General features: G+C 36.7%; 1 protein-coding gene across 1 annotated transcript in view; it reads left to right on the top strand.

The window, feature by feature from the left end:
• Positions 1-11986, top strand: part of LOC306639391 (uncharacterized protein) — a 77943-nt gene extending 65957 nt beyond the window's left edge. Inside the window, exon 14 of the mRNA XM_079102869.1 lies at positions 11528-11986. Coding sequence (XP_078958995.1) covers positions 11528-11760 — 233 coding nt within the window. The 3' untranslated portion in view covers positions 11761-11986. The remainder of the gene's footprint in view (positions 1-11527) is intronic.
• The last annotated feature ends 2104 nt before the right edge of the window (positions 11987-14090 follow it).

The following is a 14090-nucleotide window of genomic DNA, read 5'->3' as shown; positions in this document are numbered from 1 at the left end:
ACCTCTTTTGTGAGATTGATTCCCAAGTATTTTATTTTTTTTGATGCTATTGTGAATGGGGTAGTTTTCCTAATTTCTCTCTCTGAAGATTCATCACTTATGTATAAAAATGCATTGGATTTATGAGCATTGATCTTGTAACCTGCTACTTTACTGAATTCACTTATGAGTTCTAAGAGTTTTCTGGTGGAATTTCCAGGTTCCTCTAAATATATAATCATGTCATCAGCAAATAGGGATAGTTTGAGTTCTTTTCCAATTTGTATCCCTTTAATTTCTTTGGTTTGTCTAATTGCTCTGGCTAGAGTTTCAAGAATGATGTTGAATAGAAGTGGTGAAAGAGGGCATCCCTGTCTTGTTCCAGTTTTTAGGGGGAATGCTTTCAGTTTTTCACCATTTAGAGTGATATTGGCCATGGGCTTAGCATAGATGGCCTTTACAATGTTAAGGAACGTTTCCACTACCCCAATTTTTTCTAGTGTTTTGAGCATGAAGGGATGCTGTATTTTATGCTTTTTCTGCATCTATTGAAATAATCATGTGATTCTTACCTTTAAGTCTGTTGATATGGTGATTGACATTTATTGATTTCCGGATGTTGAACCAACCTTGCATCCCTGGGATAAGACCCACTTGATCGTGGTGCACAATCTTTTTAATATATTTTTGTATGTGATTTGCTTAAATTTTGTTGAGAATTTTTGCATCAGTGTTCATTAAGGATATTGGTCTGAAATTTTCTTTCCTCAATATGTCTCTGTCTGTTTTAGGTATCAGGGTGATATTGGCTTCATAGAATGAGTTTGGGAGGGTTGCCTCCTCTTCTATTTCATGGAATACTTTGAGGAGTATTGGAATGAGCTCTTCTTTAAAGGTTTTGTAGAACTCGGCTGAGAACCCATCTGGTCCCGGACTTTTCTTTGTTGGTAGGCTTTTGATGACCTCTTCTTGAATAAGCTAAGCTCCTCGGCTATTTGTTCCCCAACCCACCCAGGAAATGATGGAACTTTGCAATTTGAAGAAAACATGCACCCTCCATATTGTTCATGTACACAGAGATGTTGATCTTTCTAATGTGGGATCTTCCTGACAAACACTCTGGTCCATGGAGCCAGGTAATTCAGTTCCCACTGATAGACTCCTGCTGTCAGTGATCTAGACATGGACAAAATTCCATGTCTCTGAGGATTTCAATGCAACCAGTTGGGGCATGGCAATCATGACCTGCTTGCCAAATCTGTGATTTCTTTTAGGAACTGCAAAAAAAAAAAAAAAAAAAAAAATCACCTGACACTGCCTCAGCAATCCTGAATCCTTCTGTCACTTGAATTCTCAAAAACTCTTCTCCCTCACTATTCTTATTCTAAACCACCTTTTAAAGAGTCAGTGCTCTGTGGACTTCTATTCAAATAACTTTTCAACAAACACAACACATTTCTGATAAAAGTTTTCAGCTCATTCTAGACCACCACTATCCTGAGACCATATGATCAGGGTGAACCCCCACCATTCTGTGAAGAGATTTGGCTATATATCCTGAAAATGCAAACAAGCTGTGATTTCTGATCTCTCCCTGGCAATTACTGTCACAGAGCTGCAAGCAATATGTTTCAATGAAAGTGCCCATGATGTTTTAATCTTTATGCAGACCACAGGACCAAGCTGTAGTTGCTCAAAGCTCTCAACAGATCTCTGACTGAGTTTATCTTTTATTACCACCTTAATCTTGTTGTAAATGCCTCCAAAACCACACTTTATGCCCGAGTTCTGTCTTATAAATTAATATGTATGTTTTTTCTGATATCCCAAGGCAAATACCTATATAAAATAACAAGTGAAGGGCTCCAAGATGTCCATTCTAATTCTTCCCAGGAGTTTTGGAAGTATTTCAAATTATGCCTGACATCATTGCAAAATTCCAAGTCTCTCCTTTGCTGAAGATGTTGTATTTGAATTGAGAAGAATCTACCTTAGTTTCCTATCTTGCTCTAAAATTAGTTCCTTTATTAAATTAAGGAGATTTTGCTGTTACAACTTTTTATTTTTGAAAGTTTTAGGACACTGATGTCATATCCTTTGTGTGGGTTCACTTTGACATAATGGTGAATCATGAAAAACTATTTTCCTCAAAATCAGTCTCAAATATTTCCATTTTTTAAAATTCACTCTTCTGTTAATGGGAATCTGAGTTAGTTTCATAACTTTATAACTGTGACTTGTAATACAAAAACATTGAAATTCATGTCATGTGTACAAACTGATTTTGTTACATTGGTTTGAAGGTCAAGGAATGGGAAAGCTGTGCCATATGGCAATCATATTCCTAGTATCCTGAAGAATCTCCATACTGAGATTTCCAGAGAGGAAGTCTTAATTTTCATTCCCAAGGTGTAAGATTGTACTTTTCTCCCCAATCCTCTACTGCACTTATTATTTGGATACTTGATAAATGTCACTCTGACTAGGAAAACCTGAAAAGACAATGCAATCTTGAATGATATTTCCTTGATTGCTAGTGAAGTTGACAAATTTTTGTGTGTCTGTGGGCAATTGGCATTGTTATGAAAACCGTCCATCTCCTGCTTTTTTATATTTTCTTCTTGGATTGATGAGATTCTCCTCAGCTCAACAGAGGGGAAATTTATCTCTTCTACCCAGCCAGTCTTCCATGGCACTACTGCAGCCTCTTCCTTCTATGAATGCATTTCTTCTTCTAAATGTCACTATTTCTGTTTTTCCTCTAGTTACTGGCTCTCCGTTGTGGCTTTCCTATGTTTTCCACCACCTATCCTTTTCATTATTCAGCAGTACAACAGTTTTTCTGGATGCAATCTCTGAAAATAGTCAGTCAGTAAACACATCATGATGCTGTGCTGACTTCCTTCCTTGAAAATCCATTTATTTCTTTCTTCAGTGAAATTTTTTTGCAATCTCCACCCATCTTCTTTCTGAATATCTCTTCTTTTAAAGTGAAATTTTCTGGAACCATGTGTTTTGCCAAATGATATTAATTTTTCAAGCCTCTGGTGACACAAAAGAAATAAGTCCCTGAGTGTTTTCTTCCTACACCAAGTGAAAAAATTGAAAGTCTTTTATTATATTAAGTATCATTTTTTAACACTAGAAATTTGGTCCTCCCTTGTTTAAATTATTGAATCTGTATAATATCAAGTTCATTTCTCCAAAGAATTTATTAAAAATTTTCTACTATATTATTGGATTTCCTGGGAAATGGGAATTTTGCTATCTAAGCACTGAGGTTAGTAGTTTTGGATATGCATATCAATGAGTTTGTTATCATGGAACACATTTCCCCTTTCATTCATCCCTGATTTATCCCCATTGAAGAGAGGAGCTCAGCTTCAGCTGAACTGCACAGGATGTTATCTCATATAGAAATTATTGTATCACCAAATGTAATGATCTAATCTCAAATTCCAATGACTTCACATTTATAAATATGAAAATGTCTAAAGAGTGATAATCAAAACTACATGCAACTCATTATTGCCATTATATTTACCAGAGTGATTCTGAGGAATATACAGAGGTGTCTGCTTCTTGTTTATCTGGTCAGTTCCATCCAAGTGCAAAAAAGAAAATAAATGAACACGTACAAGATAAGAACCACATAGGATACAAAATACCTTGGGGAATATGGCCAAAAAATATGGGCACTAGTATATATAATTATTCAAAGAGTGTGCCTATTAAATAACTAGTAAGTATAAAGGAAGGTAAGAAATGTCAAATCTTATAAGGTTTCAGCCTCAGGTTAAATTGAGGGTATTGCTAAAGAACTGAATTGTGAATTACATTTAAAACATGTTTCTATCACAGGTAAATTTGAAATAAGGAAAAGGACAGAAGAAGAAGCAAAGACTGAGAAAGGCAGTAAAGTACATGGGGTCAAAAAGAAAAAAAATCTGTGTTATTCAGGAGCGGGTAGCAAATTCAAGCCACATATGAGAAGTGAAAAAAGTAGGGTTTTCAAAATGTAAAAAGAATGAATGTCTTTCTAGTTCCAAAGTAGAATGAGAGAAACTTTCATAAACTTCCTGAATTATTCCCAGTTAGAAATGAAATGAGGAGTGAAGACATGATCCCCCAGAGCTATGTTCATTTACCATAAATGGCTAGACATGCACACAATTTAATGACAAGCAGCTTGTTTATACATGCTAGGACACTTATAGGGAAATAACAACTGGAATAATAGAAATAACAACTGGAATAATAGAAAGAAGCATGAATGTTTATGGAGCATTCTCCAAATCCACAGATATATAAAATTAATGTTGGAAATATTACAGATCCTTCTAAACTTTGAGTAGATATCCCATTGAGAAAACCAGAACTACATTCAAATGAACATAGAGGAATTGGAATCAGACAAAGATCACACTGGAACTCTGAAACTGTAAGGAATCATCTCTTGGGGAACATGTTCAAAAGCTCATTCTGACTCAGCAGGTCCTTCTACATGTCCATAATATTCTAATTAGGTTACAATGATGTGGGTCCATAGAAAATATGTTTGGGAGTCAGGAACTAAATGTCCATTGAGGAAATATACAAAAACTGGTACAGATTCCTATGTTTTAGGACACAAGCAGATCAAGTGCAAGTATAAATATTGCTTTCATTCTGAGCATCTCTTGTAGAGTAAAAGGGACTCAAAATGCCAAGAAGAATAAAGTATATTACAAGAACAAATTTGATATATTGGCAGACAAGAAGGAATGACAAAAATCTGTACCATGTAAAATGGAACAAAACAAGCCCCCTCCTCTAGAAGTTCTTTTGGAAAAGCTAAAGGGAAGGGAAAATGAGGGAGGAACACAAGAATTTTACTAGAAAATATGAAATGGAGAAAATGCTTTTCAAATCTTGTTTGCTTTCAAATCCAAATGTGTTACAGAGAAGATTGTAACCCATGGGGTCTGGAAGAATAGGGCAACATATAGCTACCAATTACTCACCTCTTTATCTAGTAGGCACCATAATGTGTGAGGCTTCCTTAGGTGTCATTTGAAAGAGTGATGTTGCATTTTTGAAGCATTCATTGTTTTAAAGAAGGCTAATTGTTCCATTCTTACCATTCTTCCTATTACCATTAATATTAATATTTTTATTATTATTTTATTGTTGCTTTGTTGAGACACCATGTTTCTGAACATTTCAGGAATGCACAGTATCACTGAGGATAAATTCTGAAATCTAGAAAGTAAATGTTTTCAATTGGGCTTTTTGTGCAAATATATGAAAAAGCTGTCTAGATATGCCACACAAAACTCATTTTTTAACCAGAAATCTTTATGGAGATTACTCCTCAAACACCAACACTGTTACTCTTACAGTATTTACCAATTTATTTGAAACAAAATAGTTTAATGTTGTCGAATGATTCTATAAGCCGTAGGAACACCTTTTCTTTTGGATTGCCATGTTAGTCCCCTTTATGGCTTATCCTATAGTTTTTCATAGATGTGGGACCACATTCTTAACACAAAAGAGGAAAAAGAAAATTGATTTTGTTTAAACCTAAGAACACAGTAAAAGAAGATGAACCAATTTCCCACATGAGTATGAACAAACACTCATATGTTTATTATCTGTATTTTTAACACATATCTGAACTAATGGCTCAGAGTGCTCTCTCAGATGAGCAAACAAATTTACATTCTCCTGAGATATCATCATAACTTTGGAGCTATTAATTGTAAAAAAAATGAGGGAAAGGAAACATTCATAAAAATACATTAAATGATTCTGATAGGATTCACAAAGATATGTGCTGCCACATTCTTAATTCAGCTTTGACATTAAACTTCTCAGGGTTCTTTTTTTCTTATCTACACACAGATCACTGTGCTCTCCAGCATTCTGCATCTTGGCATGGATATATGTACATGATATGTACCAATGTCTTAGTATTAAACAGATCAATCCTACAATTGAAATCAAAGATTTTCTTCCAAAAAGAGCAAAATGGAATAAGGAAGCATGGACACTCAAATCAGGTAACTCTTGAGGTACAACTTCTCTGGAAATCCTACATGAAAACTTTGGAAATTAGAGCAAACTCCTCACATATGACATGGAATTTTTTCCACAATGGGTTGGGAGGATTTCCCCCAACATGTGTGTGTTGATGATTGAATGTACATTTCAAAATATTTCTATAAAGGCATGAGGAAAAGATGTTTAAAAAGACCTTTTATTGTAGATATTTCTAAAATTTCCTAAATTGGAGTCACTACAAAGATAAGTTGGGTTATGAGGTTGATTTTCTTTCTCCTGCTAAATTTAAAAAGGGCTTAAGAGGAGCAGGGATAGAGTTGAGATACCTGGGAGAATGATATGGTTTTGGCTTTAACCGAGGAGGTCAAGTCCAGCCTGAGTCACCCATCATCTACATGAGAATGTCTACTCAACTCTGACACCTTGTATATTGCTTAATTTCATCAAATCTGTGCTGTGTTTCATGCTCCATGTTTTTTCATGTCCTTCACCACTGATGTGGTCAGTCTGAAGCAAGTAAGAATGGAATGTGTGATCATGTGCAATTTATGTTACTCCTTTCCTGTGAAATGAATCCATTATTTGCTGGAGAACAGTCTTTCCAGAAATTTTGACTTAGAGTTATAAATCAAGAAGGTACTTGCACATTCCAATGAAGTGTTTATTCATATTTCCATCCAGGTTCTGTTTATTGATTTTTTTCTCAATGGTGTACACTGAGTGAGAACCTTTTGCCTGGTATCCACTTGCTCTTTCACTGAGCCCCTCCCACAGACCTCTCTGATTCTCTAGTGGATTTTGTACATCCAAATTTAAAAAATTTGCTCGCCAATTTCCTAAACAATTTCTTTCAACATAGGAAAATATTGCCATAGGAGAAACTGCATGGTAAATGAAAGCAACATTCATATTTGTGGTGTTTAGTACACATCTCATTTGAAATCTTGAGTTTTAGTCAGGAGCAGAGTCTCATATTTGTGTGCCCAACATTCTTTCTTTATTCATGTAATTAATCTTCACTCACACAGGTGACTGAAATTTTTCTATTCCCTGTATTTCTGGAAACATTCCCTCCAATCAGGCTTGCATCAACTTCCTAGTGCACTCCTGCCTTCTCACTATTCATCTCCATTCACACACACACACCCCTCATGTTCTGCTTGTAGCATTGTTTGGTCCTACTCTTTATGCATATACTGCTTATGTATCTTTTGGCCCTCTCTAGACCATGGATGTTCAAACATCTTACATTTTGTAGGAATCTATCATAATCAGAATTCTGCCTCACTCTATCTTGATCCTCTCTCTGCCTGCACTCTCTTCTGGCAGTTCTACTTACCAATTCCTATATCACCATAAGATAACATTTCCATTTAAACCCTGTCTGTGCATACAACATTTTCTACCTTTGGTGGATAAGCTCATTTTGCAATCTCCATTTACCTCTGTCTCTGGAAAATACTTCATCCCTGGCACCTGTTATTTTCTGTAGCTCTTACTACAAGCTCAATTATGTGTGTAAATAAATAAACCTGTTGACAGTAATTTGACATTAAAGCAGCCCCCTCAGTTATAGAAACTGCTGGCCTACACAGGAAAGGGAATACTTTACATAACAACTTATTACCCAGCATGGATACTAGAAAATGCCTTCGGTAGCCCCAGGGAAAGTAAAACCAGTGTATGTCATGAATTACAGGCATAATCATGGAAGTTTCACAACAGAGTGATGGAATAATCCATACAAAAAAAAAATAAATAAAATAGGAAAGAACCAAGCCTCCAACTCTAGATGTTTCTTTGGAAAACCTAAGTGAAAGCTAAAGTTTGGCAGAAATCTTAGATGTTAGATAGGTAATTTTGGTTGGAACCATGAGGAAACTATGATAATGCAATTCAGCTCTTTTCAGTGTATACCCCTCAAAGCAAACTTTCCCTCCCTATATCTACCAGCCTCCATGATATACATGGCATCCATTTGAGTCATTTGGATGAGGAACCTATATTTAAATCATTTTTTTCTTTTTAAAAGTTATTCTTAAATATCATTATTATTATCATTATGTTTACCATTATTATTTTATTGGTGCTTTCGAATGAAACCAAGTTCTTTGGCTTCAAAGTAATTCACTCTATTACCCAAAAGAGTTCTTATCTATAGATACCTAATTTTTTGATCAGTCATCCCTTTTATTAAAAACTTGATAAGCTGTCAAGATAAGCCACAATAGACTCAGTTTTCAACTCAAAGTTTTTATGATGTATATTCCTTGAATAACAGGACTGTTACTATTAGTGCATATACCACTGACTGAAATACAAAGCCTTATTTATGTCTGATAATTCTGTGAACTTTCAGTTCCCTTTTTCCTTTAGATTCCTGAATCCCAATTCCTTCTGCCTTCTCATACATTACTTTTTATGTGGAGTGTGTATCTTTGCAAAAGAGTGGAAAGAGAGACTTGATGTTGGTTATATCTTAGGATATAGGGGGAAAAAACCAGTTTCCCTTGTGGGTATGAAAAAGAAGGACATGTATATTAGCTGTTATTCCAAAGGCATATTTCAGAGCTAATATGCCTTCAGAATTTACTTCAAAAAACTCTCTCTGATGAGAAATTATGTATACCTTCTTCTGAGAACTCATCACAGATTTGGACTTACTAAATAGCCAGACAAATGGCGAGAAGTTCTGTACTTGTAATAAAATGAATTAAATAATTCTGATCTGTTTCATGGAAGAGATGTGTGACTACATTTTTACTTCAGCTTTCATGTTAAACTTTAAAAAAATTTTGTTCCTCTGAATAGGGATCACTGCTCTCCAGCATTCTGCATCTTTCCATTGTTATATATACTCTTTGCTATGTGTTTATGGTCATAGAAACTGTGATCTTAATGTTGGAAACATAACTGTATGTTTTACTAATATTCTAATATATACTAATATTATAATATAATAATTACTAATATGTTTTATTAATATTATTATTCCTAATATTTATTTGCCACATTTTAGACATGAGACCATTTAACAAAAAATCCTTAACAAACACAGAAACCCCAAAGTTAATATCATCTTTGTTATACATAACCAATGGGATTCAGCTCCACATTCATTGAGTAGGAAGATGAGGGTGGTTTTTTTTTATATATTCAGATTTTGTTCAGTGTATATTTCCTTTGCTTTTCAGTAACTCAAGATTCACATGCTTCCTGCAAGGTAATTAATCTTCTATGATTATTTTATGTTGTTAACTGGGTATTGGAATAAATACACACTGTTTATGTAATATCTTGTCTCCAAGCACATGAAGCCTACCATCATGATCAAAGATTCTCTTCCATATAAATCAAAACTGAAGAAGGAAACAAGGATACTCAAATCAGGTAAATTTTTGAAGTACAACTTGTCTGTAAAGTTACCTAAAAACATTGGAAATGCTGGCAGTTTTCCTATTCCTATTTTTTTTTTACCAATTTAATGAGAGGATTTATCCTCCAATAGACCAAAGTCAATATTGGTATTCATATTTTCTTAAATGATATATTTCTGCATAAGAAAGATTTTTAAAATTTGAACTTTTTCTCAGATTTCTTTGTCTTATGTTCTCCAATGTAATCCCTTTTCCATTTATGAATTCTCCAAGGTAAATTACCAGACCATAATCTTTTAAAAATAATACAGTTTAAAAATTCTTATTGCAGAGATAGGCAGTGATGAAAATTATATTTCCAGCTTCCTAAAAGATTGAGGCACAAATTTTACTAGAGGCAGAATGTAGGGTTCAGTTTGGTAAATATAGAGAAGACATCTCTTAAAATAGTTTAGTTTATTTCTAGTACAAGATCCAGCCTATTGAGTAATTACAATGAACATATGTTGTACTTTAGGTAACATTGTTTTTTTATTTCTATGGAGGGGAGGATTGAAACCAGGCCTTTTCACATGCTGCACAGTTGCTCTACCACTGAGATTGGCTGCCAGCCTTCTCTTTAAAGTTGATAATTCTATAAAATCCTTTTATCTAATCTGTTCAGAGAAAATACTTAAATTACTTCACTCAAAATAGGAAGATGTTTGAAGAAAAATCACATGATAAACAAGCAACTAAAATAGCTCAGGTGCTTAATATTATATCTTATTTGATTCCTTTTGTTGGTACAATAATGAGGAGAGTCTCATTTTCCAGAGACCCAGAATTGATTTTTTACTCATTAAATAAAACTTGATTCTTCATTAGGTTACTGAAAATTTTGTATCCCCAAAGTCCTGGAAACATTTCCTTAGTTCAGGTCTGCATCATCTTTATTTTTCACTAATGCATGCTTATACCCTCACCTTCATCTGCCCACATGCTTGGTGATCAACTTCCAATGCAATTATGACATGAACCACTCTTTAGAACAAGAATGTGAAAGCATTTTACACTTATCTATCAATCTTTTATTAAAATATTTCTTCCTAATTATCTTTTATCCCTTTCCTCCCTATGCCCTTTCCTCTGGCATTACTCTTCACAGATTCATATATATTTAGAAGGATATAGACCCAATTTAATAGACATCTTCCTAAATTTCTAAGGATTTTCAAGCTCTTATCCTCTCTTATCCACTGGCTGGTAATCTCAGTTTTTATTTCTCTGTTCAGGCATTGCTACTAAAGATTATCTCTGACATCAATTATCTACCTTAGCACTTACCAGTAACTCAAAAAATAATGAGTCAAATAAATAAACACTAATTTCACAGTGATGACTTAAAATATCATTTCCTCTTCACAAGCAAAAGGGATTTACAAGTAAAGAAACAAAGTACAGTTTAAATCATAAGGATACAGTTAGAAACATTAATAAGGTGCTAATGTTGGCTTGAGTAAAGAAAATTTATTAAGAGAAGTAGAGCACAAATCAAGTAAAGGTGCATGAAGCACACTGAATCTTTAGAGTAGAAAAATATTTGTCAAAAGTTTGGATAAAAACATTTCAGATAAGGAACAGGGTGTTCACAATAGAGGTGTAGAAATTATTACTTACTTTGGAAACCATTAATGATGAACAGGAGTTGCTTAAAAGTTATTTTTGGGGGGTAGAAAATAGTGAACAGTGACAATTTCTGTTTCTATGCATTTTTAAATTTTGTGTATGAGAATTGTTCCATTCATATTGGCTAGGATTGTGGATGAATCTTTGAGTCATTTCTTTGCATTGAACCTGGTGACATCCTCTTGCCCCAACAAGTGGATTTTTCAAGTTTTGGGTAATCAAAAGTATTATCTAAAGAAGACAAGATTTATTGTGCACAGTGGAGCACATCCACAAGACTTCAAGCTGAACAAGAGAAGGAGTCTTATACCCTCTCTGATCTGTAGAACATAGTACACATATGTTTTAGGCACTCTACATTTTTTTCAGCATATGAATAATGCTTGAGAAAATATATAGTCAATTGTATATGTAAGTTACTCACATATTATATCTTTTTTGTTTCCTTCCTGATATAGATTCTGTTATCCAATTGAGACATCTGAATGCAAATTCTTCATTTCACATAATAACAAAACTTAAAAATATTCACTGCTCACAGTGTTCACTACATGCAGAAAAAATGGCAAAACTGGAAACTGAGCTGTGTGAACTTAAAAAGGAGTATTCTGAAGCAAAAACAGTGATATCAAAGGCTGCACAGGAAAATGTAGTTTTAAAAGAAGAAGTCCAAAATTTGAGGTATGTGTAAACTAGAACTCTTTCCTTTATACTACTGGTCCTTGGGTGAACATTTGTAATGGCTGACTTATTTCTTGGCATTTTGCAAGAGAGAAAACATTTTACTCATGTTAAATATAGAATTCTAATGAATGAGATAACACACTGTTAATCATCATTACTTCTAAAAATTAAATGAATATTCTTCCAAATCACAGTTCAATGGGTGTACAGACTCCTAGCTTATAGGAATGTATGTATTTATTTAATTTTTTGAGACACTAAATTGCTTAGGGCCTTGCTAAGTTGCTGAGGATAGCTTTGAACTTGAGATATTCTTGCCTCAGCTTCCCTAGTTGCTGAAATTAGAGGCATATGTCACCATATCTGAGTAGGAATTTATTTGTATAACAATTAGAAATATGGATTTTTTAAATTCATACTTTTTCTTTTTATAGTACAATCAATGTTTCAAGGAATGCCATTTAGAAAAATCATTTTCTATATATTTTTACTCTGAATATATTTTCAATGTAGAATTACTTGATTACAGCAACTTTTTTTAAAGGTACTTGATCAAGATTTCTAAATTGCTCTCAAGAAAGCTTATGTTAATTTATATACATCTCAAAGATAATAAAATGGGTATTTTTCACTGCCCAGAAACATGTTTTTAAACATTTATAGTTTGTCTTCTGATGTTTGGGATCAAACCCAAGGGTTAGTTCAACTAAGTACATATGCTAGTGCTGAGCAAGACGCTCAGCTAGTTTTAAGGCTAGCTTCCATTTAAAAATGAAATGGACCCAAGGGGTTTCAAGATGGCGGGCTAGAGGGTGGCTGCATTTCATATTGCTCCAGAACTCAGGATTCAAAAGAGGAGATATTGAGAGACTTGGGACCAACTCAAAGCAGCCGGGTGAGTCTCTCCCGTTGGGGAGGCGTCCTGGATGGGGCGGTAGTCCCGGAATTCAGGGAAGTTTGTGAAGTAGAGCTGCCGGCGAGACACACCTCCCCCCGCTGGAGCAGTGAACAAGGACAACTGGGAGTGTCGTAGAGGAGGCCGCTCAGCACAGTGCTGGGACTCAGAGCAACCACTGGGGCTCCAGTGGCTGCCCAGGGGAGGAGCGGCAAGGAGAGCTGTGTGGACTCAGAACACCGGGGCCTGCCCTGAGGAGGAGGAGGAGGAGCGTGGCCGCTTGGATTCGGAGTGACTATACCAGAGCTACAGGCAGTTGCCAGAGGAGAAACCACGCAGTGAGCTGTTTGGACTTAGAGCGACTGCTTCTGAACACTGGGGCCTGCCCTGAGGATGAAGAGAAGGAGGAGTGCGGCTGCTTTGATTCGGAGTGGCTATACCAGAGCTACAGGAGGTTGCCAGAGGAAGGGCTGCGTGGCGAGCTGTTTGGACTCAGACCACTTCTGAACACCGGGGCCTGCCCTGAGGAGTAGGAGGAGGAGGAGGAGTGCGGTGGGTCGTTTGGAATCGCAGTGACTGCATTAGAGCTCCAGGCGGCTGCTCAGAGGAGGAAGCGATTGGTGAGTTGTTTGGACTTAAAGCGACCGCTCCTGAACACAGGGGGGCTGCCTGGAGGAGAAGGGCAGTAGGTTGCTTGGTCTTGAGTGGCCACACCAGAGCTCCGGACAGTTGCCCAGAGGACGTGTGCAGCAGGTCACGTGGATTCTGAGCCACTCAGAGCGACCGGTCCTGAACATCTGGGGGTTACCTAGAGAAGGAGGAGGAAAGGGTAGGGTCATTTTGACTCGGAGTGATTGATTGCCCCAGGCTATGGGTGGTTGGTGGGAGGAGGAGGCATGCAGTGAGTTGCTTGGACTTCTAGTGACCGCACCGGAATACTGGGCGGCTGTCTGGAGGAAGAGGCGTGTGGCGGGTCTCTGGGACTCAGAGCGATTGTATGGGGCCCCAGGTGGCTGCTCAGAGGAGGAGCCGCATAGCCAGGGGATTAGGTGCACAGCAGGGTCCAAGGATCTAGGAGGCTTCTTGGTGGAAGAGCCGCACAGAGACAGGCTTAGGGCGGAGCGAAGGTTCCAGGACTGCAGGCAGATTCTCTGAGGTGGGGCAGCCTAAGGAGATTCATCTGCGAAGGGTGAGACTCCCAGGCCCAGGAGGTAGGGCCGAGCCCCTGGGAACTTTGCAGAGGAAGGCAGCCCAGCCCAGGCAGTAGCTGCAAATTGAGGGGAACCTCTAGGAGGGAACTGACCAGCGAGACCTCCCCACCGGGTGAGTCTTCCCTGCTGGGTGAGGTTTCCTCACTTGGACGGTAAAACCAGAGACACAGGCCCAAACAGGCCTTGCCTCAGCCTGCAGCCTAGTTCCCCTTTGGATGACCATTGGTCAAC

This window comes from Sciurus vulgaris (assembly GCF_902686455.1).
Source record: "Sciurus vulgaris genome assembly, chromosome: 11".
NCBI classification, from domain to species: domain Eukaryota; kingdom Metazoa; phylum Chordata; class Mammalia; order Rodentia; family Sciuridae; genus Sciurus; species Sciurus vulgaris.
The sequence above is the reverse complement of the archived record's forward strand: the minus strand, read 5'-3'. Positions and strand labels throughout refer to the sequence as shown.